This window comes from Eumetopias jubatus, unplaced genomic scaffold (assembly GCF_037043125.1).
Source record: "Eumetopias jubatus isolate StellerSeaLion01/CBP00866 unplaced genomic scaffold, mEumJub1_p1.0 scaffold_11, whole genome shotgun sequence".
Taxonomy (NCBI): Eukaryota; Metazoa; Chordata; class Mammalia; order Carnivora; family Otariidae; genus Eumetopias; species Eumetopias jubatus.
The window spans coordinates 37269524-37295149 of record NW_028274817.1 but is presented as its reverse complement, the minus strand read 5'-3'; the positions used below and the strand labels follow the sequence as shown (position 1 = coordinate 37295149).

Genomic DNA, 25626 nt, shown 5'->3' with positions numbered 1-25626 from the left:
AGGATAATTCAATTATGTTGCTTAGATTCTCCTTACTTAGACAGGAAAAGAGACCATGACAGTTGTGGAAAGATTTTGAATAATAAGCAATAAGAAAACAAAGGAACTTCTTAGTCTTCAATTATCCAAACAACACAATTAACCAGACTCTTCTCCTCCCCCCCTATTCCCTATGCATTCCAGTCAACTGAGGTCACAGTGGACTGGGATTCAGATGTATGTTTGCTGGAAGTTTTTTTTTCCTGGCACTAATCTCATAGTATCTGAGTTATAAATTATGCTCATTAAATACTTTCTAGAGATTCAAACGAAATGAAAAAGAAAACAAAGTGCCTCCTACTTTTTCTGTGAAAATAGAGACCTTCTTATCTTAGTCCAAGTTGGGCCTGTTATTTTGGAATGACTAAACTTGGAGGTGGTTCTCTACCCTTCCTTAGGGTTCACATCCATTGCAGTTTACATTCAAATGGCCTTTTTGGTGATAGCTGTGTAAAGAACAAAACTTATGAAAGTTACTTCCCAGGGGCCCCCTTACACTGGAGTTAGGCTTGAATAACCCCGTAGACTGGTCATCCTCAGAGGTATAGTCATTCACTAATTTCTTGCCCAGGCAGAACAATTTGTTGAACTGGAGTGAGCTTTTCCATTGCCTCACCAATAGAAGATTCCAATCTCACAGCCATTCACTCCTGGGTGGGAGAAAAAGAACACAGTAAGTATACCTTCTCCATCCTAGGCCTTTCACAGGATTTCAATATGAATGACTCCAAGCCACACAACGCCACTCTACATGAAAAGCTTGCAAATTGCTAAACTTTCCTGGATCACTGAACAAATAAACATTATATTTGTCAGGTTTGCATAACTAGATGTTGCTATTTATAAGGGTTTTTACAAATTTAAGAAAAAAAGGGGGCATGTTAATGTATAAGTAATCTTCAACTTACTAATGAGATGTGTCCTAAACATTTATAAGTCAATGATTTGGAACTTGGAATGCCTTGCTCCATAGAAACTGTATTATATATATGTAGTGGTCAGGTTTCTAGGCCAGTCCACAAAGGCTGATTTAACCCACATGGAGCAGTTATATCAGAGCTCTGGCAGAGGTCCTAGGTCCTGAGAGCAGAAGGAAAAGCATGCTTTCTTCCCATTCTTTGTGTCCAAAGAAAACCCAGAGCAAAGGTTTAAAAGTGGGGGAATCTATAAACTGACTTTTCCACTCCCATACTTGTTTTCACCCTTCTCCCATCTCCCAGGGATCCGTTGCTCTTGTGTTGTCTGAAGACCTCCACTATGACCTTCGGTTCTCCATAACTGCCAGACTTCCTCATTTCTCCTGGTCCCAACCAAAATGAAATTTCCAGGTGCTCCTGAACATCTAGCTCAGTTCGCCTTCACTCTGATATGAGAAATTAATCACCCCTTACTCTCCAAAAGGTATATCTATGATTGAAAGGCTCATCAACCCCAAATAGCCCAGTTAGTGAAATTCTAGGGCAAGTAACTAGATGAAGTGATAACCTTTAGAAAGGTTTGAAAAGTGGTAGATATTTGGGGACATGAGGAAGGAGCTACTAGGGAGACAGCAGGGCCCTGCTTGAGAGGCAGCCACAACAGTCAGTTCACCAAAGCTGTGCCCCTTTCACAGCATTTTTCTTTCCTCCCAGTCTGACCCCAGAGGGCTCTCTAAAGGTTTCAGATTTCCCCCTAACAGCTCCCATGACAACAACAGCAGGTGAGAGGCATTCACTGGTATTGTGGGTCTTCTGTGCATTGGTCTGTCTCACCAGAAGTCAGCCTGAAAATTCATAGAAAGTTGGAAACATTGTGGAATAAGTGGTGCTACTGCATGACATCAACATAGGACATTTAATGAGAGAAGTGAGATGTCTGAGAGTTCTTAGATTTAGGTCAAGCCTTCTGATATTTGTCAAGGGTGCTCTTCCTGAGGATTTTTGTGATTTGCACAGCCTGCCAAGGCCACTGTGGTCAATTAACATGCTGATTAAAGCATAAGTGCTAATGAGGCCAAGATTAGAGGTCAAATCCACTTTGGGGCCAGTTGGCTTCAATCCGTCCCATATACTCACAGCCCACAGAAGAATGCCCTCTGTCAAGGGGGTGCAGATGAGTGAGTATAAATGGCCTAAGCCACATCCATCTGTAGTGCTGGGAAAGCACTACAAAGTACACAACCAGTGATGGTGAGTCAGCTGCAGTGTCTTCTATAAGCTCCAACACATTCTTAGGAATGGATAGGTTCTTGCACAGTGCCTACAATGTCTATGCCACCCCACCAAAGGGAAAACCCTTCAAGAGCTTCCAAGAGCTTTCTTGCTGTGAGAAAAAGAGAGACAGAGAAAGAGACTGACCGTGTGTCTATGTGTGTCTGTTTTCTTCCTCATGGGAAAAAACGCTCCTGGAAATTAGATGAATGTGTGTCCCAGCTGCTTAATCTGCTTGTATTGACCAAGAGGAAAAAAAACAGAGGTAGGCCCGAGGTGGAAGGATGGCAGAGGGTGGTAAATGGAGCTTCAGGGGAGACACATGTTCAGTACTGAAGCCTTTCTGAAGCATAAATAGTATGACTTACAGAGGGTACCTGTGATAGCTGCAGAAATGAAGATACACTGGTTTTCCTTAGGAAAGAACCAGTCATAGAGAGCTGACAAAGTTAAACAGAGGTTAATGGGAAAACAGGAAGTATGTGGATGCATTTGGTAGTTGCTGCTAGAATTGTGATTATTCTGAAACAAGGGAGGAGGAATGTGTGGAGATGACTTAATGTTTACTTCAGAATCTTGTGATTTCTAAGTATATGTAGAGGGAGCTATAAGTCTTAGGGTCAAAGTTTCCATAAAAGAGAAAATAAGAAAGCAAGATAGAGAAGAGATACTGACAGGAGCCCCAGAAAGCAATGGATTCCTCAGAGATAAATATATGGGGAGAATTATTGATAATTAGGCCGTTGCTGCTTCAGAATCATACCATTCTAGTAGGAGCAGGACCAATGGGGGAAATTGTCCTGAATTCAAGCCAGGCAGTCAAGGAGTAAACAGTCTTATTTTGGTTGGCAATGCCAACCTCAGAAGGGATCAAGCAGTGCCTCCAGAGGAAATGACATAATATCCCCTCAAAGATGGTCTTGCCAATGGATCCTGGGAAAGGGGGGTCATCATAATATTGCTGTATTGCTTAGATAGATGTGAATCTCCAAAGATATGAGGTGGCTCATCATGTGGTCCAGGTTCTTGACAATGAAACAGACAGGTGCTCCTGTCTGATAACTAGATGACAAGGCCAGCCTTGTTAACATTCAAATGTGTTATCAGTGCAGGAGGCAAGGGTCTCTCAGGCCAGGGCAGCTGACCTCCTTCAGATGCAGCTTGCTCTGCAACAGGCCTCCCCACAAGGTTTTTGCTCAACTCAGTGGAGCTTGGAAATTCACCAACTTCATCACACTCTGCCAAAAGAGTGTAGGCTGAGACTGGCACCCATTGCCAAAGGGAGCCCCAGCTTTGAAAATTTGGCAAACTCCTGTGCTCTGTTTTCCTGCTGGCCATTACCTTATGGCTTGTTTCTCACCAGCTGCCTTTCTGCTTTTCTTCTCTGGAAGGCTGCAATCTCCACTGGTTGTAAGCCATGGCCCACTTGCCTGTGGGGCAGGAGAGACACAAAAATAGTGAAGACAGTGGAGCAGACTAGGGCATAGGAAGACTCTAAGTGTGAACTCTACTTACCCATCTTTGCCTTCTGGTGGGGGCTGAGGAAGGGGCTTCGTGAAGCCTTTTTTTCCAACCAGCCAGAAGGTCTCTTCTGTGCCTTTGCCCTTATTATAGAAAATACAGAAAATATTAAATGTGCTATAACCAATTTTCCCAAAGATGTGCTTCTGATCAATGGGGTATAAGCATTCAGTCTGGCTCAGAAATTGCCTCTGCTTTCCCCTTATCACCACTCCCTGGAGTCTTCCTTCCTACACAGCTTCCTTGCTATATATACCTGTGCCTCAGGCAAGCTCCATAAGCCGACACAGCAGGCAGATGAAAAGTGAACACCGTTTGGGGGAACCTGGGTGGCTCAGTCAGTTAAGTGTCCAACTCTTGATTTTGGCTTAGGTCATGATCTCAGGGTCATGAGATCAAGCCCTGCCTTGGGCTCCACGCTGAGCATGGGAGCCTGCTTAAGATTCTCTCTTTCCCCTTCTCCCTCCGCCTCTCCCCACTCTCTAAAAAAAAAAAAAAAGAAAAAAAGAAAAATAAAAGTGAACACCATTTGAAGCTGTCATCCAGATGTTTTGTCTACCCACTGCCACACAGCTCCATCGTTGGGAACATGTTGTTGTTTGGCTTCATAGTAACAAAACATCTGGATGCTGAATTCAAGATTTTGTTTGTCATTTTTGCCCTGATCTTTTGGCCTTAGGCATCCCATTGTCTTTCCTGTCTAGAGTACATATATTCAGAGTCTACCTCCCCCAAATACTCACCATCCAAAGGCTCTCACAAAACCCAAAAATTGGAATAGAAATGGAAAGCAAGCTGTGCAGGCCAGGGCATCCTGGCTGCTTAGAGAGGTTTACATTTCTGCAGTGTTCTTTTCTTCCTGCCAAGGGATTCTCACAGGTAGAGAGAGACCCCAGGGAGGCCTCCTTCTACAGCCCAGTTCCTTGGTTGTCAAGAACCATGGGTCTGAGAAGAGAAAGGGAGTGTAAACTCCAGCTGGTCACCCCAGAGCCTAAGTGATGACCTCAGAGGAGCGAAGTTTTCTGTCTCTGCTTTGCCCTCCCTTTTTCTAATAAACCCTCCTCTCAATGTGTTTCGCTCTCCTCCTTTCAATTGTCTTTCATCTGTTCTTTCATTTCCTCCAATCCATAAGGAAAAAAAATGTGTTTACTAAGACTAAGAAAAGTAATGGGATGTGTTTCCAACTCATTAATCTGAAATATGGTCTCACTCTTGGCTGATCTCATTTGAAACAGTTCTAAATTGTTTAACTTAGAAATTCCAATTAGGTGGTCCCCCCTTTAAATATCAAATCCATTGTTCTCTATTTTACATCACATATATTCATCCCTTAACAATAATGACAACCATAATAATAATAATAATAAGCACATTTAATGGAAGAATCTCAAAGCATTTTGCTGATACTTGGTTCAAGGCTCTGAAAAAGCCCACTATAGGCAAGTAGGAAGAGAATACCACAACAGCCCAATCTTCACTAGCTGGCAACCAACTCACTCTAAACCTCAAATAATTGGACTGTTTGGAGCCACGCCACTTTGTTTTCAGAAGAAGTGAACAACTTTAAAATATACTCGTATCACTCATTCTTACATTTATTCTACCCTCACTGTACCAGGTGTGGAAAAGCAGAAATGGCTCTGTCCTTCAGGAGCTCACAGTGCAGTTAAATAAAAACACTGTCAGGTCATGTTTTGGGCTCTAAATACAAGCCCAAATCTTCTGCCTCCTAAGCTCTTTTCCTCACAGTGCCTGGTGCAGTGTCTCATACAGAACAGTTGCTCAGTAGATAAGACTGTTCCTTTCACTGGAAAACTCAACCCTTGAGCACTTGAAATACTCAAGGGGTCAATGGACCTCACTTTGCTAAAACATACTCTTAAAGCTCAAACTTGAGGATCCCAACCCCCAGGCGTATTTGGCTGTTTGTCTTGAGATCTAGAGGCTATCAGGATAGTGTGCCAATCCCCAAGGGAGATTTGTGGATGCCAGGATTGTCCAGATATTTGGGTGAGTCCTCGGACACACACTGGGATGCCAAAACTAATGGTTGCAAAAGAGAATGGGAGTGTTATGGACTCAGGCAAGCTTCCAAATCAAAGAGTATGCAGGGGAGCCCCAGGGGCTCTCTGAGGTTTTGGAGCCCATCCAGGAGAATTCTTAGAATCCTAGCTCTCTGTTTACCCACCCTATTTCCAAAATTCTGCAGAAGAGAGAGAAAGGGGGAGAACAAGGGGGGCAACAACTAAAATCTAAAGCACACCCTTGACTTGTTATCAATCCCTAGGCAGTCCCAGGACACCCCCCCCCCCAAAAAAATAGCATCTTACTTTGGCCTGACACTTTTAAGACACTTTGGCATCTCCTGTCTTTTTTAATTCTCACAAAAACTCTGGAAGGTGCGTTTATTATTAACCTCATTCTGCAAATAGGGACACTGTGTTTCATGGAAATTAAATGACTTGTCAATAAGCAGGCATAGCTGGAACTTGAACCAATTTTACTAAACTCCAAGTTTTATTTATTTTCTTTTTACTATGACTTAGCTATTTTTATTGAGGTATAACTGACACACAGCATTATATTAGTTTCAGCTGTACAATATAATGATTTGATATGTATATATATTGTAAAATGCTCATCATAATAAGTCTAGTTAACATCTTAGACTCCAAATTTTAAGTGCTCTTCCTTCTATACCACATAATTTTTCCAACACACTGGAGTCAAGGGACAGGTCTAGAGGCCAAAAAGCAACTGTTGGGAATTTTATAGTTTGTGATTAATGAGCTTCCTGATAATCACAGGTCAGAAGAGGACTCTATGTGAAGAAATGGAAGCACAGAGAGGATAAAGTTATTTGTCCAATGTCACACACTGAGTCATTGATGGGACAAGAATTACAGACCAGATCTTCTGACCTTCATGACTCTGCCAATACAACCTCATTACTTCTTTTTTTCTTAGAGAGGGAGGTGGGGAGGGGCAGAAGGAGAGGGAGAGAGAGAGAGAGAGAGAGAGAGAGAGAGAAAATCTTAAGCAGGCTCCATGCCCAGCACAGAGCTTGATGCAGGGCTCCATCTCACAACCCTGAGATCATGACCTGAGCCAAAATCAAGAGTCAGACGCTTAACCAACTGAGCCACCCAGGTGCCCCCAACCCCATTACTTCTTAGCTCAATTGCTGGTGTGTGTGTGTGCACGTGTGTGTGCACATGCTTACTCATGTGCAAACTTGTGTATGTGAGTGTTAGGAGTTGATGATAGGGGTGGAAGAGGTTGGGGAAAAAAGAGAAATCACAAATAAAACAGGACTACTGCTTAGGGGCCTGAGAATCAAATACTATTTAGCCCCAGAATTCAGAGACAAGCTCACAGGTGTCCACGTCTGGCAAGGACATAAACTGGCTGAGAACAACCATTTAAGAAAGTCTTCTCAGAATGTAAATCTACCTAAGAGGCCCTAGTAAATACAACTGATAAGCCTCAAAACGTACAAAGTCTCAGCAAGAAGCTTCGAACTTGTCAGTAAAACAGTAACTAAAATAGGATTCATGTAAGAGAAGAGGTAATAAGATGACTTATCACCAGGCCATTAGGAGAGAAATATTGAAAAGGGCAGAATTGGTCAGTTAAGCACTGATGATTTGTTGCCAGTAGAGTCCAAAGGGGGTTGGAGTGGGCAGGACAACTCCCCAGAGAGGCTGAGCTTGTCATCTCTAAATGAGTCCTCCCCCAATCTACCTTAGCTTCCTCAGTTTGACGTCTTTCTTTGTAAACCCCACCCACCTAATTACTCAACTGCACTATGTTCTCTTCTCTCACCAAACCCAATCCACACTTTTGATTCCCACTAGGGGAAACAACTTAAAGTGTCATCACCCCAATGAAGGAGATGGAGTGGGAAAAGAGTGTTGTTACTGGATCTAATCCTTGAGCCCAAGAGAAGAGGCTCTGATGAAGGAATTTCAAATACCAGCCCGCTTGAAGGAGAGGATGTTTTCTACCATCGTCTTGGCCATCACACCTGGCAGGCTATCAAATGTGGTCCTTCTGACCCATGTACTAAAGCAATTCTTGCTTTCCAACAACACAGAGTGAATGAGGGATGGAAATATTGAATCAGAATTTCTGAAGTGTACTCGTGATATGGTCTCATTGGGGATATATTGCATGCCCTCAAGGAACAAGGAATCTCCTGTCTCCCAGTCCCTACTATGTAATGTCCAATACCTGCCTCTGGTCAGGGGCAGGGGTACAGAGGCAGAAAGGATCTCCCATTTTCTCCCTTCCTTCTTTGGTACTTCTTATTCTCTTCTTCACATTGCCCCTTCCTTTCCCTTGGGGCCCCCTCTCTTCTCTCTCAGTATCTCCCTCTCCATCAGGAAGCCTCTACCACCTCAATAAGCATGGCCTGATGTGGCCTTAGGGGAAGCCTCTCCCTGCTTCTTCCTCCAACTTGCTGTAGCAGGTTCCCAAATTCCCTGGGGTAAGGGAAATTGGGAAGCTGCAAAGGGCCCTTTTGAAGTAGTCCTGCTTTTGTACTCAAAACACCCAAAGGTATAATGCTTCCTGACTGGAATTTGGGGGGCAATAAAAACCATGGGGTGGGGCATATTTTCCTTTTCAGTTTCAAAAGTGTCACCTCTTTAGCTCTCCAGCTTTTAAATGATGGAATCTGTGCCCAGCAATATAGACAGGAAAGTGCCTCAGGAAATAAAGCCACCTTTGTCCTCCTCTGCTAAGAAATGTCAATATATAGAGGTATCACAAAAGCCTTGAGTGATGTGATTCACTGTTCAAGTAATGTTGCCACTCCTATCATCTCACTGAGTTCTCTGCAGAGGTGGGAAAGGAACCTCTGTCCCCTCATAAATGACTCATCCCATCTGCTAGAAGATATTAGGATCTATTGGAAGAGACAATCCAGAACTAGCCAGAAAAGTAACTGATCAACCAGAATCAAGCCTTCCCACCTTTAACTTCTGAAATCCTTTTACACGTAAATTGCCACCATTTGAGGAAGGCTTGTTAATGACAGAACAAATTGTGCATCACTCAGTACCTGGCTTTTGCTTTGCCCAAGCATATCGCTGAGAAAATAATTTTCATGCACAATGGTACCATAGAAAGGGTACTGAGTGGGAAGTCAGACTTCCTGGGTTTTGGCCTGATTCTGCCATCAGTTGACTGTGTGACCCTTACCAAGTTACTTCACCTCTCTGGGCTTTGGTTTTTCGTCTAAAAATGAAGAAGTTAGATGATTAGCTCTCTAGAGTCTCTTACAAATGGGGAAGTCAGGGGCTCTGGGGTTATCCAGAGGAAAATTAAAAGAATCCAGTGGAGATGGCAAAAAAGAAAGGAAGAAAAGGGAAAATTATCCTAATCCTGAATCCTAGACCAAGGGATAGTCCTAACCGAAAGAAAAGGTACTACAAAATGTTTGTCTTTCACAGGAACTGACTTTATTCCTCCTGGTCCTTCGGGGAAGACATAAAACCTCTCTGTAAATGGAAGGGGGTCAATGGTGTAGATGAAAAATTAGAAATGTGGCCACTGAGCAGGCAAATAGAAAACCCAAACTCACTAATACTTTAGTTTATTGAATCATGTTTGCAACTGCCAAAGAGTAAACAAAATGGAAGTTAGAAGATCTAAATAAATAATAGTGCAGCTCATTGAAAACCCAAATTCTGGGCAATCCTTTAAGAGAGAAAGATGCAGCTCATAGTCCGAATAATTCAGAAGGAATTCTAACAATCCTCCTCACTGTGGCCATATTTTAAAGAGAAGAAGATCAAAGCAAAAAGGAACAATCTCTTGGGAACCACAAATAGGGCTGGAAATTCTGCCCAAATTATAGCTCTAAGTCTCAGACATCCAGGTAAACTCTTTCAGCAGACCATGACCTCTCCAGAAGCAGGTGTGTCCAAGTGGTTTGATTTAAAAAAAACAAAAACAAAAACAAAAGGACATTATACCCTGAGCTCTGTCCTTCCTCGAAGCTCCACTTCATAGCCTTCACTCAGAGCTTGAAGAATTGTCACAGTGCTGTGACTGACATGAATGCGGTAAGCTGTAAAAGAAAGACAGACATGACTTTGGATCCTTCCAGGTAAAATCAATGAGAAAATATTAATGTAATAAATGCCCCCCACTCCTAAGTGAATGAGACCCTAAGAAAAGTCCCTGAGAGAGAGCTTCAGTTAGGGTTTCACAGGAGGAGGAATGGGGAGTGGTGGCCTTCCTCACCAGGCCCAAATAAGGTGTTAGCTATAGCACCTATCAGCCTCCTAGACACTATCTCAGATGAAAGGTCATGCAATAGAAAGGTGTTAATTTAACTCGAGGGTTGTGATTGAGAAACCAGCTACCACTACTGTGCTCTCAGCTGAAATGTGACCTCCTCAGAGGGAAATTAGGTTTCAGCAGCTTCTTCTACAGGCTGCTGCTAAAGCAGAGCTCCCAAGGTCTACATATCCTACTTAAGAGACAACAGGGTGTCTTTTTTTTTTTTTTACTTTTTTATTGTTATGTTAATCACCATACATTACATCATTAGTTTTTGATGTAGTGTTCCATGATTCATTGTTTGTGCATAACACCCAGTGCTCCACGCAGAACGTGCCCTCTTTAATACCTATCACCAGGCTAACTCATCCTCCCAACTCCCTCCTCTCTAGAACCCTCAGTTTGTTTTTCGGAGTCCATCGTCTCTCATGGTTCCTCTCCCCCTCCGACTTACTCCCCTTCATTCTTCCCCTCCTGCTATCTTCTTCTTCTTTTTTTTTTCCTTAACATATACTGCATTATTTGTTTCAGAAGTACAGATCTGTGATTCAACAGTCTTGCACAATTCACAGCGCTCACCATAGCACATACCCTCCCCAATGTCTATCACCCAGCCACCCCATCCCTCCCACCCCCCACCACTCCAGCAACCCTCAGTTTGTTTCCTGGGGTTAAAAATTCCTCATATCAGCAAGGTCATATGATACATGTCTTTCTCTGATTGACTTATTTCACTCAGCATAACACCCTCCAGTTCCATCCATGTCGTTGCAAATGGCGAGATCTCATTCCTTTTGATGGCTGCATAATATTCCATTGTGTATATATACCACATCTTCTTTATCCATTCGTCTGTCGATGGACATCTTGGCTCTTTCCACAGTTTGGCTATTGTGGACATTGCTGCTATAAACATCGGGGTGCACGTACCAACAGGGTGTCTTTTTACATACACATCCATACAACTATCTTCCAATATTGCTGCACTTAAAATAGAACATCAATAAAAAATGTCCCAAGACCTCGGTCAACATTCTGTGGCAACTGTACATTTATAGCTTTCCTTTGGGTGGATGCATCTAGATGTATACACACACGAATGTATTATTTTCCAACTAGTGAGCCCAACCTGGGATAAGAGTGTTACATGGAGAACTAAGACTAAAAATTTTATGCAGAAACTAAGTGTAATTCTTTGGTGAAGAACAATCACTTATTATTAACTCAGGTAGAATCCTTGACCTTCTTGAAAACGGTTATCCTATGAAGTAAGACCTGTTCAAGTTGAGTCTTAGATAAAAGTCCAAGACTTATTCCCACACTTGAGAAAATAATTCTTTTGGAAGCTGAGAACAATCTAAGTAGGAAGGCATAGGCTGTAAAGAACTGCAAGAAATTTCTGCTATGTGTTCTTATAATAACTTTCACATAATAACATAATAACTTTCCTTCCAGCTCAGTACTGTTGTTTGTATCTTCCTCCCTAAGCCATGGTCACCCAAAACCTCTGCTCAAAAAGGGTTCCTAAAAGCCATCTGCTCGTCTGGGTGCCCCTTGCCAGCTCCATGTATGCCATTCCACTAGCATCTGTTTGTCAGTCATAATCCTACTAGTGGGGAACACAGGTCAAAAGAGAGAGATAGCTCGTTCCAACGAGCACCCAGGTATGTGGCAAGGAGAATCACTCCAGGACTGGGTCACTAGTTACTTCCATTCCAGAATCCAGAATTAGTGAATTCAACTGGGCATAACGGAGGTACTGATGAAATTAATTTTTAATAGACCTCTGACATGTCCTAGTCTCATATCCAACATGAGGCTACCTCTTTACAAATCTTCTATCAGGTGTGGAGCTTAATGCTCTATTTTGGTCACAGTCATTAGTTTCCAGAAAAGCACACTAACCAGCTCCTTTAGTGCTGAGACCACATGTGTCTGCTTATTTGTATCCCTCACAATGCATTCCTTGCATAGTCAGTGCTTAATAAACACCTGCTGTGTATGTTTCACTCCATTTTCTTCTTCCTAACTCATCACTGGACAAGGTGCTGCCTACATCTGAAAATTCAATTTCTGCTCTCAGCTCTATATTTCCAATGTGAAATGAGTGGAGTTTCCCTGGTGCAGACCAGAATATGACTTCAGTCTTCTACAAGCTTACATCAGTCCAGAGTGCCGTGCCAAATCTGCATTGCGGTTCCATGATCAATTTCACTTCATCTTGGGTTGCACTTCAAGAGCAAAGTCATACGCATGCAGTGGTTCCTGGATGACTACTTCCATGGCTTCTGCCGTGTCTGTGGAGTTCGAAGACTTTCCCAGATGTCAGAAAATTTATTCTGACAACAGCTTCTAAGTTCCGTGCTGCCTCCTTAATCATGGCTGCGTAGGCTAGATTGACTAAGACTGGACCCATTGTGCAAGCCTGTTTCTGCACATGAGTGATGAGGAGTGGGGTCAGATAGGGCACCACCCACTGTGATATAGGCCACCATATCATCAGAGACTAGTTTGCGTATACTGCTGGAGTTTGGGAAGAACTTGTCTTGCCTAGTAGCTGCCAAAGCCAGGGCTGCTAAGAGCTTAAGTGTTTTTTTAAATAGAAAACCCAGGAAAACTGTATATAGAACTTATTATTGTTTTCTATGCTGTCCTATATTAGCATAAACAAATTGCTTTGCTCAACCATGATAAAGGTAAAGACATGCTGTGATTCTGACATTGCCTTAGTAGTGGCAGTAAATAACCAATAAAGAGGTGCCGGCAACAGACAGATGGCGTAAAGATTTGTACAGTTTTATTCTCAAAGAAGGCGAGGGGGAAGAAATGGTATCTTTGACACCATGCCTGTTTTGATAAAAACTAAAGATTTTATATACAGGCAAATTGGAATTGACTATTTCAGATTTCCAAGCTCCTTAGGTTGAGGGATTATTGCTAGCTAAATTCAAGGGGGCTATTTGATAAAACCAGAACTCCTAGGATCCTAACAAGTTCAGAAAGAGGACTAGAGCAGCAAACAGCAGTTGGGTGGGAGGCAGCTGATTCTGGGTGTGTCTCCACAAACTAAATGAAAAACTAAAAATGCCAGTCCCTTACTTTTTCTTTTTTCAACATGACTTCCCCACCAGGCTGGCCAATATTTTTCTGTACCCAAAGGACATTTTTAGTTGTTTCAGTCAAATTGACTGACTTTTTCAGTGTCACTTAGCTACAGCTTCATCTCTAGAATAAGAAAGGTACATGTTTAATCCAACATCACCCCCTACTGGCTTGCCATTAGAGACCAGGAAATATGTGTATAAAATCTCATTCTTCTCAAATTATTTTTTATTTAAAAAAAAAAAAAACAGATTAAAACATCAGGTATCCTGCTCTTCTACCCCTTCTTGAAAATCACTTTTCCAACAGTAGGAGGTTACCATCCCATCCCATCACTTAGGTACTCACGTAAGCCTGTTGATTCCATCCGAGAAGCTGTGTTCACAGTGTCTCCAAACAGGCAGTATCTGGGCATGGTGAGGCCCACCACTCCAGCAACAACTGGCCCTGTAGAGTACCAGTCAGTTGGGGTTATAGTCAACAGGTATACATCCAATGCTAATAGAGGAACACTGCCAAGGGAAGGAATGTAGCTGCATAAAAGAATAAAGTTGCTACCAAATAGCTCTGGGAATCTGATGGAAGTCCTACAATGAGTAATAAACTCTTTGCCCTACAAGAAAGCAAGTTTATAATGATGCAGACATGACTACACTTCTGATTTACACTCTTGTTCCAAGTCACAGTTACACCCAAGATACTTATATCTGTCAACAGGGACAAATAAACTTAAAAGCCAAACCAGAAAGGCCCAGGTAGGGACTCAGGATCCAAGCATGTTTGTTGTAATAAAAAAAAAAAAAATGTGTCCCTTTCTTATGTCTTAGGGTAGGAAGGAGGGATCTCATGGGGCTATTTATTTCCCAAGAGAATTATTGCTAAGACAATTGGAAAATCTGAAAAGAAGTAGAATCTTCTTTCAATCATTTGTGTTAGGGGCATGGACAAGTAGCATATATAGATAAGAATATATTCTATTTGCCCTTAGAATGTGTTTTGTTCTTACATTTTAATATGGCCATGTTAGGTGTTCGGACAGTGAACATTACTTGATAAAACTTCAGCAGCCATACTGAAAACCTAATTCAGGAGTATCTAAAAAGTTCTCCACCCTTTTCTGGCCTCTGCTCTCTTTCTATTTAAAATTGTTCAGCATTATGTTTTTGCTATTTCCTGAGTTAAAGAAAGTAATTAAGGGCACCTGGGTGGCTCAGTCAGTTAAGCGTCTGCCTTCGACTCAGGTCACGATCCCAGGGTCCTGAGGCTGAGTCCCATGTCAGGCTCCCTGCTCTGTGGGGAATCTACTTCTCTGTCTCCTTCTGCCCCTCCCCCCTGCTCGTGAGCACTCTCTCTCTCTCTCTCTCTCTCTTTCTCAAATAAATAAAATCTTTTAAAAAAAGAAAGTGTTTTTGTTTCAAAAAGTTCTTTATAAGGATAAAAATAAGAACTACAAAACTTATGTTTTTCATTTTAATTCATTTCTCACCCATTCATATGCATTCATTGAGCACTGAGCTAGGCACTGAGGGGAATAAAAAAGATGTGTAACACATGGTCTCAGTTCTTTAGGAGTTTATAGTCTAATTAAAGAGAAGAGACTACTAAACAGGAAGTAATTAGGCAACAACCCAAGACAAAGTATGGTTGAGGTAAGATAAATGGTATAGAAGTGGGACTGGAAGTCATCAGCATACAAGTGGTAGTTAAATCATAGACATGAATGAGAGGAGAGTATGTAAGGGGAGAAAAACAGTGGATGAAAGCCAGAACCTTGGGGAATATCAATATTTAAGGGACAGATAAAGACAGAAGAGATTATCAGACAGTGGTAGAAAATGAAAGCCAGGTTGGAGTGGGTTGAGAAACAGAAATCAAGACGTGCAGAGAGCAAGGGGACCACAACTCAGAGCTTTGCAGAAAATGGGGGAACAGCCACAGTTAGAGAGCAGGAGTTGCCAAGACAGCCAGTGAATGAAATGGAGAAAAAGCATTCAGAGAGTGAGGAGCATGTCATAAAAGCCAGTTGAGGGAAGTTTTAGGCATAAAGTAATCAGGGGCACACTACCCTTTTTCTAGTCTCCCCTTGAGGCACATAGGAAATGTTGGCTCTAAGAAGAAAGGTAGATTGAAAGGGTTTGGTACCTAGAACAAGAATTGTTTCCCACTGGGATAGTGCAGGTGCTGGGAAGAGAGTGAAACTTGGGTAGGCATAAAGAAATTAGGCAGCACTAGACACCTGGATAATTCAGCTGCCAGTAATCAGGGAAGCACTACCCTCCCCGACCTTTTCTAATCTTCTCTTGAGGCACATGGGAATGTCTTTTCTTACTTTAGCTGGCTGTGGTTACCTGAATGCAGGCCTATTCGAATCCGGACTGGCACCTCTGGCATGTGTCTCATCTTAAAGGTACCCACAGAGCTCAGGATATCTAGGGACATGTTTGCAATCTCAGCTGCATGCCGACTGCCATTCCTCTTTGGGAGGCCTGAGGCCACCATGTAAGCATCTCCAATGGTCTCTACCTGGGAATCAGGGGAAATAGAATTAGCAGGGAAATAAGTGTGTGTGTGTGTGTGTGTGTGTGTGTGTGTGTGTGTGTGTGTGTGTGTGTGTGTGTGTGTGTGTTTCACAGTTTAAGGGGCATGAGGGAAGCTTATTTCTTGTAAAGTGAGGAAGATGGAGAGAGACTGTCAGAGGTTCAAGGTCTGGCTACATATTAGAATCACTTAAGGAGCTTCAGGGAAAAAAAAAATTGATGTCTAGGTCCCACACCCATTGATTCTGACATAAGCTACTTTGCAGTTTCCTGGCTGGCCCTAGAGAACTATCAGGCCCCAAGTAATTCCTGGGGGAAGGAAAAGGGAGATTTCTGAGAGTATCCATAGATGTCCATGGAAGAACACCCTAGGAGAAGGTGCATAAGGCACTCCTCTAGCAAGCATCTCTCTCAAAGATTTGGTAATGAGCTAGGGCAGCCTTAAGGCAAGTATAGAGAAAGGGAAAGGAATGAGGTGGAAGAGACTGTTCCTTCTGCTTTGCATTGCTAATATGATGAAGTTAGTTTATAGTCCCTTGGGTATGAGAACTGAGTCTTTTTTCCATCAGCCACCCCCTCCTCTCCTAGTGCCACCTCTCAAAAGGACAGCAGTATCTGCCCTCAGCTGCTTTGAGCTGGACACCTGTAAAGAAAGGCAAATCTGTATTCCTCATTTTCCCAAAAGAAGTGTGCTTACTCTTTTAGGTGACTAGTAAGTTGAAGCTTTTCAAGTAAATCCAAAAGATAAGTAAACTGGAAGGACTTCCATGAAATGTGCCAGTCAGACTCTGCTAGTATAAGTTTGGATCCAGTTAAAAATCCATGCTTTTCTGGAGAACTGCACTCACGGAGTACAATAGTTAAGACCACGGAACTCTGATGTCATACTGCTTTTGTTAGACTCCCAGATGCACCATTTACAAACTGTGTGGCCTTGCCAAGTCACTTAACTTCTCTGTGCTTTAGTATCCTTATTTGTAAAATAGGGATAATGACAGTACCTACCTTATAGAGTTTTCTAAGGACTAAATAACTTAATATATGCCAAAGCACTTAAAACCTACCTGGTGGATAAGTGCAAGCTATCATCATCATCATTATCATCACCAAACTGATATGTCTTGACACATGCCATGGGATGGTGGCTATAACTCAGCTCCAGAGAGAGTTTAGTAATCAGCAATAGGCCTCTCATCATGTCTTTCTGTATAGCCAATAACAATGATGTTTTGAACCCATGGGACTTTGTACCTCTCCATGCTTCCATCCAGGGCCTCCCTTTCCTGGTGCAATTGGGGAAAAGGATCCCTGCACAGAGGAAGGCAACAGGTACAATGTGAATGTTATATGGGAGGGAGAGACTCACTGGCTGACCATTATCAAAGAATAGTGGTTGACTCTTCCCTGAAACGAGTCAGTCACTCAGGAGCCCCACAGACATGGATGAGGAGATTAGAAGAGCAGGGAGCATGGGCACTACCTAGCCTTGGTGAGAGACTGCTGTGAGGGACTGTGGGTGGCATGAGCCAGCAGAAGGACACAGAAAGGTCAGAGGAGGTATAGAAAGGGGGCTGGTTGAGATTGGGTGGTAGCAGGAGAACGGAAACTGAAAACAAATCACCAGCTTTGTAATTCTGCAGTAACCTTCTCACTTCCATTTCAGATTATCAAGTGCCAGGGGAGGTGATTCCGATTTTACAGGTAAAGAAAATGAAAACACAAACGGGTTTGGTGACTCACTGCTGGTTCAATTTTATTTCCTTTGCACTGTTGTTTTTAATAAGCAGGACTGAAAAATTAGATTTCATTTTTGGATTTGTATAGCCCTGCTCTATCCTGGAAACAGACCACTAACTCCCTACTACAGCCACAAAGTACCAAAATATCTTATGGCCTCATCCCTAAGACTTCCACCAATTGTCTGAACAGTATCAGCTGCATTGATTAAACCAGTGGCTGTGTTACTGCCCATGCTGAATCATCTTTGATTTTAGTTTCAACTGAATTAGCTTTCGGTGATTTGTTTTTCTCTTCAGGCTGCTTGAGTTCAACAAGTTAAGACAGGTAGTCTGATTTCATGGATTTTTCCTCCACTGTGGTTTCCATGTGTGCTTCTTGATTAGTTTGCAGCTCCGGCTGATTGACAGGTATAATGTCTATTTCTGAGACCTATTTAGGTAGCTTGGCCTAACCCTGAGGCTCTCTACCTGACCTGAAAGGGCCCTGTCTAATCTGAGATAAACATACTGCCCTGTGTGTGATTTGAGAGTTGGAACATTTCAGACTACTGTGAAGGATCCAATGAATGGAGGTACTCATTCCCCAGCTCTACCTTGGTTCCTGGGACAGAGGAGCTGTCTAAAGTTTGGGATGCCTGGGGCATATTTCTCCATCAATAAGACAAGTATCCATGTTGCAGAAACGTGGAAATGGCCTTGCACAGCTATAAGATTTTTAGTCATTTTCTGCCTAGAGATAAGACAATATATAAAAGTCAAGAGTAAGGAAGCATGGCACCCAAATGAGTGAACGTAGTCATCTGTTCTCTGCTCATCTTCTGCAATCTTGGATAGGAAGAATGGAAATTGACAGCTGGAGGGGTGGGGGGAAGGTGGGAGCAGGGGGTTGCAACCTCACCAGTACTGACTTCCCTAGACCTCAGACCACTAGGTGGGCTCTTGGTTACCCTGTAGCAATCCCAAAGAGCCTCAAGTCTAATAGTTCTTTGACCTATGTGATGCCAGAGTTCCCTCCTGTATAAAAACGGTACTTAAGGGAGCATACCAAATTTTAACAGTATGTGTTGGAGCTACACAAGCTTTACCAAGATGAACTCTGTAGCAGTCACCAACTACAGGCAAAGCACCAATCCTTCTTCTGTCTCCCCTTCAGTACCGAGCATGATACTGCCTACACTGGTAACTTAGCCACTGAAGTACAATAACCCTTTTGGCTCCAACCTCTTCTTCATCTCAGTTCTAGAAAACACTTCAAGGGAAATCTGACTGGCAATCTTTTACTTGGTTCATACTGTTATTTTGTAAAGTGTGAAATTTTATGCCTTCTGTCTGGCCTTCATTTCGAATAAGATACTAATGGAACTGGTATACTGTTTAAATTTTACTTCCTTAATCAGAGAGGGAGACAAACCATGAGAGACTCTTAACTATAAGAAACAAACTGAGGGTTGCTGGAGGGGAGGGGGATGGGGGAATGGGGTAACCGGGTGATGGGCATTAAGGAGGGTACGTGATGTGATGAGCACTGGGTGTTATACGCAACTGATGAATTACTGAACTCCACCTCTAAAACTAAAATAAATAAACAAACAAACAAATAATAAATAAATAAATTTTACTTTCTACATAACAACATTCAGTAAAATTCCACCTTTTAATTTTGGAATTATGAGCATCATATAAAAATTTCTCTCTAGAATATATTTCTCTGCTCAATAACTTACCTTGTAGACATCATGACTGCCAATGATGGCATCGAAGAGTGTGTACAGGTCATTGAGAAGGTCCACCACCTCAATGGGCTCACTCATGGCTGAGATGGTGGTGAAGCCCACAATGTCACTGAAGTACAAGGTGACCAAGTCAAAGCCCTCAGGTTCAACCGTGCAGCCCTTTTTGAGGGATTCGGCAACTGATCTGAAAAGCAGACACAGCTATTCCTCAGAGGACACTGGCCTCCCTGCATGCCACACACACACATCTGCTGGAACCCAATTTCTCCAAAAATCACTGCCAAGTAAATGAGGAAGATGTCATTTGGATGAAAACATTAATTCTTTAATTTAGTCTATAAATATATTTTGAGTGCTTATGATGAGCCAGGCACTCTGCCAGATGCTGGAATACAGCACTGTACAGACAGCCCTGGTCTGTGTTTTTGTGGAGATTTTTCAGCTTTCCTTCTTCCTCAGCTGTCCCTTCACTCAGGGAATGATCCCAGGTGGTTGCTTTGCATGAGACCAGTTATCCCAATTATCTCCTAGAAGATCATGTTACAACATGATCAGGTGCCTTGGAAATTTTGGAAACAGTATCAACAGGTAAGGCTTTGAACTAAGGAAGGAAAAACCTAGAAAAACAACTCTGCTACTCTTCTCTAGGAGTTCAAAGAACTGACTCCTTTTAATTGGTCAGCTTCCAGGCAAAGTCATGAAGTAACACCTAGAAAAACTGAAGCACCAAAAACTTAAATGACCAGCATGCTCCACAGGTAGTGGGAAATTAGGAAGGTGTGCTCTACTCCCTTGGTTTCCAATTCATCTTTGATTTGAAGGTGTGACTCAAGCCTACTGGGAAAAGAGAGGGTGCAGGACAGGGGGAGGGAACAGTTAGTTGATGGGTAATTTTTTTTTCTATTTTTAATAGAACACACTGTTACAAGGATTCACACTCCTCAGGTGTTCACACATACGGTGGTAGCATCTGTGTTAGAAGCTTTTCCGTTTTCTGTTTTTCAATTTCCAGCTCTTCAGTCCGTTCCCGAATCAAATCTTCCAAGTTGCTAGAATATTGCTCCAACATCCGAAGCATGGAATCAATGATATTGGTCTTCTTCCCTTTATTGAAAGTTTTAAACTGGAAGTAAAACAGAAAAAGGAGCCAGGGGAATTTTTACTCTCCAAACTCAGAGATGATAGAGTAGGTCCCCTTATCACAAATCCCTTCCTCTAAAATGCCAGGGCACAAGAAGTAAACCTAGATATAAATAGGAAAAGTCACCACTCAACCTCATTGTTACCCTGGCCCATTCACAGGGCTCTTTTTCCCTGAGTGGCTCTTCCCCCTACCCTTCTGGCTCTTTGAAGTCTGAGCAAAGGTGTTCTGGGAAGGATTCTCCAGCTCTCAGATGCTTTCACATGAGTAGTAGCCACTTCAAAGGCAATAGGATCTGGTCTTGAGCCCGGGCCATTTGTGAGTGGAGTAAGGGGAGAGAGGGCAGGAGAGTACCGTTTTACCCTTCTGGATAATCAACCTACGAAGTCATCCTGACTTCTAATGCCACTGTGTTACCAGTTCTTGGACAGTGGATGTTTCCTTGACCTCTTAAATATGACCCAAGATCTACATGGTTAGATCTACCCCATTTCTTACCATCCTACCATGGAGGTCCAGGAATAATTATGTGATCTAGCACCTACCCTTCATGTGAGTCAGGGTCATGTAGAAATTCAACTGGTCTTGTCCCATTCTATGCCCTGATCCTTTAGAGGTGGCTGCATGCCACAGATTTTTAATGTGCCCTCCTGAGGCCCTGTCCATCTACAGAGACAGGGAGCTTGGCATAGCACTGGAATCACGAGGGGGTAGCCCCTCCTTGCTGATGTGTTCAGCATGCACAAGGCTGTGTTTACAACAATAAAAAGACTGGTGGTAGTTTTGCTGAGCAGACATCTAGGAATCTTGTCCCAATGAACCTTTCATATGCAGCTGGGCCACACATGCTCCCCTTAGCACTCAATGCCCCAAGGCTGATACCAGGAGTTTTCTTCTGAGCCTGGTCCACATCTACGTGTCTACCAAGGTCCTGCAGGTAATCTCAGTAGCCTGCTCAGATGTTTAAGGCTCCCCTATTGCCTAACCCAGGGAGCCCCCCTCTCCTCATCTTCCCGTTTAAGTTTTATTAGCTGCAGGGAGTGGGCAGACTATCCTGGTCTTTCAGACAATTTAAACTTCCACCAAAGCATTTCAGTGAAGGCAGCCCCACCAATGTCTGTTTGAAGGCTGTATGATGTGCACTCCTTCTATCACCAGCTTCTCTGCTGCCTTCTGAAATAACATCTCTAGCATCAACACAAGGGCAAATGCTTTTTCTCTTGCCTCGTGGTAAGTTTTCAGAAATGTGACCTTCATGGTCCTTTGCCTTTTCCATACTATTGGATACCTGTTTGAGTGTCCTCAAGAAATCCAGCCAGGCTAATGGAGGCATTGTTAGTTGGGGACATGGATGACTTCATATGCAGGGCCCCTCAGGCTTTCAATCCAACTCCTTCTTTTTTCCGCCTCAGATACCTGCCACTCACAAAGCATCTCAGTGCTGTACTCCAGCCAGGCTCAAAAGCCTCTCCACCAGAGCTGACACAGCACTCACAGAGAGCACCCTCAATTTTGGTATCCTGTAGTTTCAACAAAGCCCTTAAGCTGCGTGTTCCAACATAAGAACTGCACCCTAGCTCCCCTTAGCAGGGCTCTCTCTGCCTTTTCCTCATTTCCCCCTTTCTATCCCCAGCTCTAGGGGGAAAAATAGCCTCTTTAGAAATTTAGTATCTTAAGGAGAGAGTTTACCATTTTTTGTGCATTCTTTTGCCTCAAGTAGTTCCCTAGGAACCTAAAAAATTCTCCTGCCTGTGTACTCCCCATTTGCACTTTCTTCTGTCATGAGCATCTTTCAAAAAACTTATGTCTTTCCTAACCCCTCAAAACCACCTGGCATCACTTCAGTGGTATCCTCAGCAGAGTTCTCTGGGATCTCCAAAGCAAACATGGCTCTATGAGGACCTGCATCTATTCTATGATACCCATTTTTAACAGTCTCAATGCCATTGCCTTGCAAGTGCCAGTGGTTCAATTCTATTTCTGAAAGGTTGGTTAGGTCAGGTTGGGGATGGTCTGGAACAGAGGTTCATATACAGAAGCACATTAAAATCAACCATTGCGCTCTTGGAGGATGTGCTGGGGATGCTCCAGTATCGAAGGCCTCCAAGTAGCCACCCCAATGCTTCCTCCCCAAGAGGGAGTGATTTTTTTTTTCTCTTGCAAGAGTTTCCTTTCACAATATGATGAAAACCGAAGGAGTTAGTTTTCGGTAGGCTGGCTTTAGGATGACTTCTGGGCAAAGCTAAGATTCACAGAGTCCTTACCTGATTAAATATTTCATCAAAAGTTGGTCGCTGTTCTGCAGCTTCAGCCCAGCACTGCTTCATCAGCTGGAGACATTCTGGAGGGGCATACTCAGGAGGAACCACTGGTCTGTACACAGGAGGAGGCTTCTTAAGTCTGTCTATGATTTCTGTCCAGAAGTAAGAAGAGAAAGTTTTACAAATCGTAGAAAGAGCACCAAGTTTTGACAAAGATCATTGAGTTTTAGCAAAAAAAGAGGTTAACCAGGAAAAAAAAAATCACAGAAAGGCCATCTCCTTTGCTTTTTCCTCAAGTGGCTTGAATATAAATTGTTTCTGAACAAAGGAAGTATTAGTCAATTGAGGAGGGGATGAGAAAATCAGTTGGGCTGGTAGTATCATTTAGGCACAGCTTTTTCCTGCTTTTAGGTTTTAGGTTTTAGATGTGTCCTATCTGATGTCAATTCTAACACTACACCTCCAATGATCTGGCTCCCTTCACCTACCCGCAAATCATCTAAACTTTCCAATCCCCACAGTAGACCCACTTAGCCCTCCCTGAAGGCCCAGGCCCAGCCCAGATGCACGCTGTGAGCCCTGCCTGGCCCCTAGGAAAGAGGATTAAGAACTCCAATAAATAGTTCAAGACCTCATCTAGATCCTCCTAACTGCTTGTCCTTGAACTCCACTTTCAGTGGAACATTTAGCATGTATCAGACTATGGGCTAAGGACTTTGAATGTATTCTTTCATTAGATTCTCACTACAAACAGATGAGGTAGGAGCCCTTATTTTTATTTTACAGAAGGTAAAAATGAGGAACAGAGAGAAAGTAAATTGTTCAAAGTCACATGGCTAGCAAGTGACAGAATTTGAATTTGACCCCAGGCAGTCTCAATCTACTACGTTGTCCCACTTCCAAATGCCTCAGACTTCAACTGGGAGTTCTAAAACTCCCTATTCAGACCCAAAAGCCATTAGTGACTGAGAAGTCCAGATCAGGCAGACTGACAGAGTGAAAACTCCCTGGAAGTAGGAGAAAACAGTTAGCCTTCAATGTCCTCAGCAACCCACACTGGACCTCAAACTGTTCTCTCTGCTTCCAGCCTAGCCTTCTAGTCTCCTTAAATTTAAATATTTAAATTTAAATTTAAATAGATAAATCTATTCTTAAAACACGAACCAAAAAAAAAAAAAAAACCCACGAATTTGGCCATGTCACTTTTTCTTGCTTAAAACTCTTTCACAACTTCTCATAACACACAGGGTAAAATCTAAGCCCTATCTCTTCAGCTCATTTCTTATCCCTAACCCCCTCCCCACAGCCCCAACTCCAACAGGCACCAAACCTTGCTTGCCCCACCAGTGTGCCCTTCCCACCCCTACACTGGCTGTAACACTCCAACAGTGCTGCTTCATACCATAGTAAGTGCCCCCTTGTCTCCATGAAAGAAGGGGAGGTTGTTGCCTCTGACCTCTCAGCTCCTTGTGATATTGCACCTCTGCTCCTTTAACCCAGGTTGACCTATACCAGTAATGGTTTCTCCATTGCAGCACCCTGCTCTCAGTGTAATAGATTCCATGTGAACCAACCCCTTGGAGAGTGACTGCCCTCATCCACTCTCTCGTAAAGGGAGTCCTTATCCTTTTGCCAGAACGCCACTGGGTTGAATGGGTTACCTCTCCATTTAGGCCCAGCATAATTCATGCCCTTGAGGAGCTTAGAGTCCAGTGGAGGAGCTAGACGAGGACCAACAATATAAGTGTTCTAGCAGACATTCCACACAGGTGAGCACAGAGGGGGCACCTGGTCCACACTGAAGAGGTCCGAGAAGGCTTTCCAGAGGAGGTGACAAAAATTGGATGAGGCAAAGTGAGGAGAAGGTGAGGGCATTCCAAGGACTATGAATAGCTCTCTTGAAGGCACAGAGATAAGAGAGACCATGGTACTTTCAGTCATGTGGTTTAGCTGGAGTGTAGGTAGTGACAGAACGTAAGCTTAGAGAGGTGGCTAGGGGCAGATTTCAAAGAGCCTTGTATGTCATGTGAGGAATCTGGGCTTCATTGACAAGTGATGGGGAACAGTTAGGGAGTTCAGAGTAGAGGACTCTGGAGGACTCTTGAGTGGGGGCAAAAGATAGCTAAGTATTTTGGGTTTCTTTGTTTTGTTTTGTTTGAATTTTTTATTCTTTTATTTTGAAATAAATTTAGACTTCCAGAAAAGTTATAAAACTAGTATAATAATTGCTTGTATACCCTTCACTCAGCTTCTTCTAATGTTAATAGCTTATATAACCATAGTACAATGGTTGGTACGTTACTATTGGCACATTACTATCACTACTTGTAATATTGGTACCTTACTATTACTACTGTTCTAGTCTTTATTTGAATTTCATCAATTTTATTCCTAATATTCCTTTTCTGTCCCACAATCCAATTCAAGATCCCATATTGCATTTAATTATCGTGTCTCTGTCTCTTTCAGTCTGTGATGTTTCTTCATTCTGTCCCTGTCTTTCATGACTTTTGATAAATATTGGCCAATTATTTTGCAGAATGTCTCTCATTTGGGGTGTGTCTGATGTTTTCTCCTGGGTAGATTGTTATGCATTTTTTGGCAAAAATTCCACAAAGGTGACATTGCCCTTCTCAGTGCATCATGTCAGGGGGTACATGATGTCAGTGTGCCTTGATCACTTGGTTAAGGTGGTGTCTGCAGGATCATCCTTCCCTAGTAAATTTATTATTTTTCCACTTATAATTACTACGTATCTAGTGGGTTCATACTCTTAGATTATGCAAATATCCTGTTTCCCCTTGAACTTTTGCCCACTGACTTTACCATTTCTTGATGGATTGTGCCTGACAGGCAATCATTTTGATGAAAAATGAGGATGAAAGCTTACGGCATGTCATAGGGAAAGTATGGAAGGAGCTTGCCATCCAGGCGCATCATGAAGGGTACTGAAATACCTGGCAGGGAGTGTCTCAAAGTAGAGGAGGCTGCCAAAAAAAAAAAAAAAAAGTCCAATATAGGTCCTGTAGGTCCTTGGCTAATGTTCCAGTTTGGAAAGGGCCAAATTCTTGGG

At 42.8% G+C, this 25626-nt stretch overlaps 1 protein-coding gene across 1 annotated transcript in view; it reads right to left on the bottom strand.

Annotated features, from left to right (window-relative positions):
• Positions 1–3570: 3570 nt before the first annotated feature.
• Positions 3571–25626, bottom strand: part of GUCY2F (guanylate cyclase 2F, retinal) — a 93502-nt gene continuing 71446 nt past the window's right edge. Inside the window, exons 11-18 of the mRNA XM_028089751.1 lie at positions 22557–22705; positions 20111–20274; positions 19143–19335; positions 15491–15665; positions 13491–13589; positions 9731–9825; positions 3744–3832; positions 3571–3658 (exon numbers count right to left, since the gene is read on the bottom strand). Coding sequence (XP_027945552.1) covers positions 3571–3658; positions 3744–3832; positions 9731–9825; positions 13491–13589; positions 15491–15665; positions 19143–19335; positions 20111–20274; positions 22557–22705 — 1052 coding nt within the window. The remainder of the gene's footprint in view (positions 3659–3743; positions 3833–9730; positions 9826–13490; positions 13590–15490; positions 15666–19142; positions 19336–20110; positions 20275–22556; positions 22706–25626) is intronic.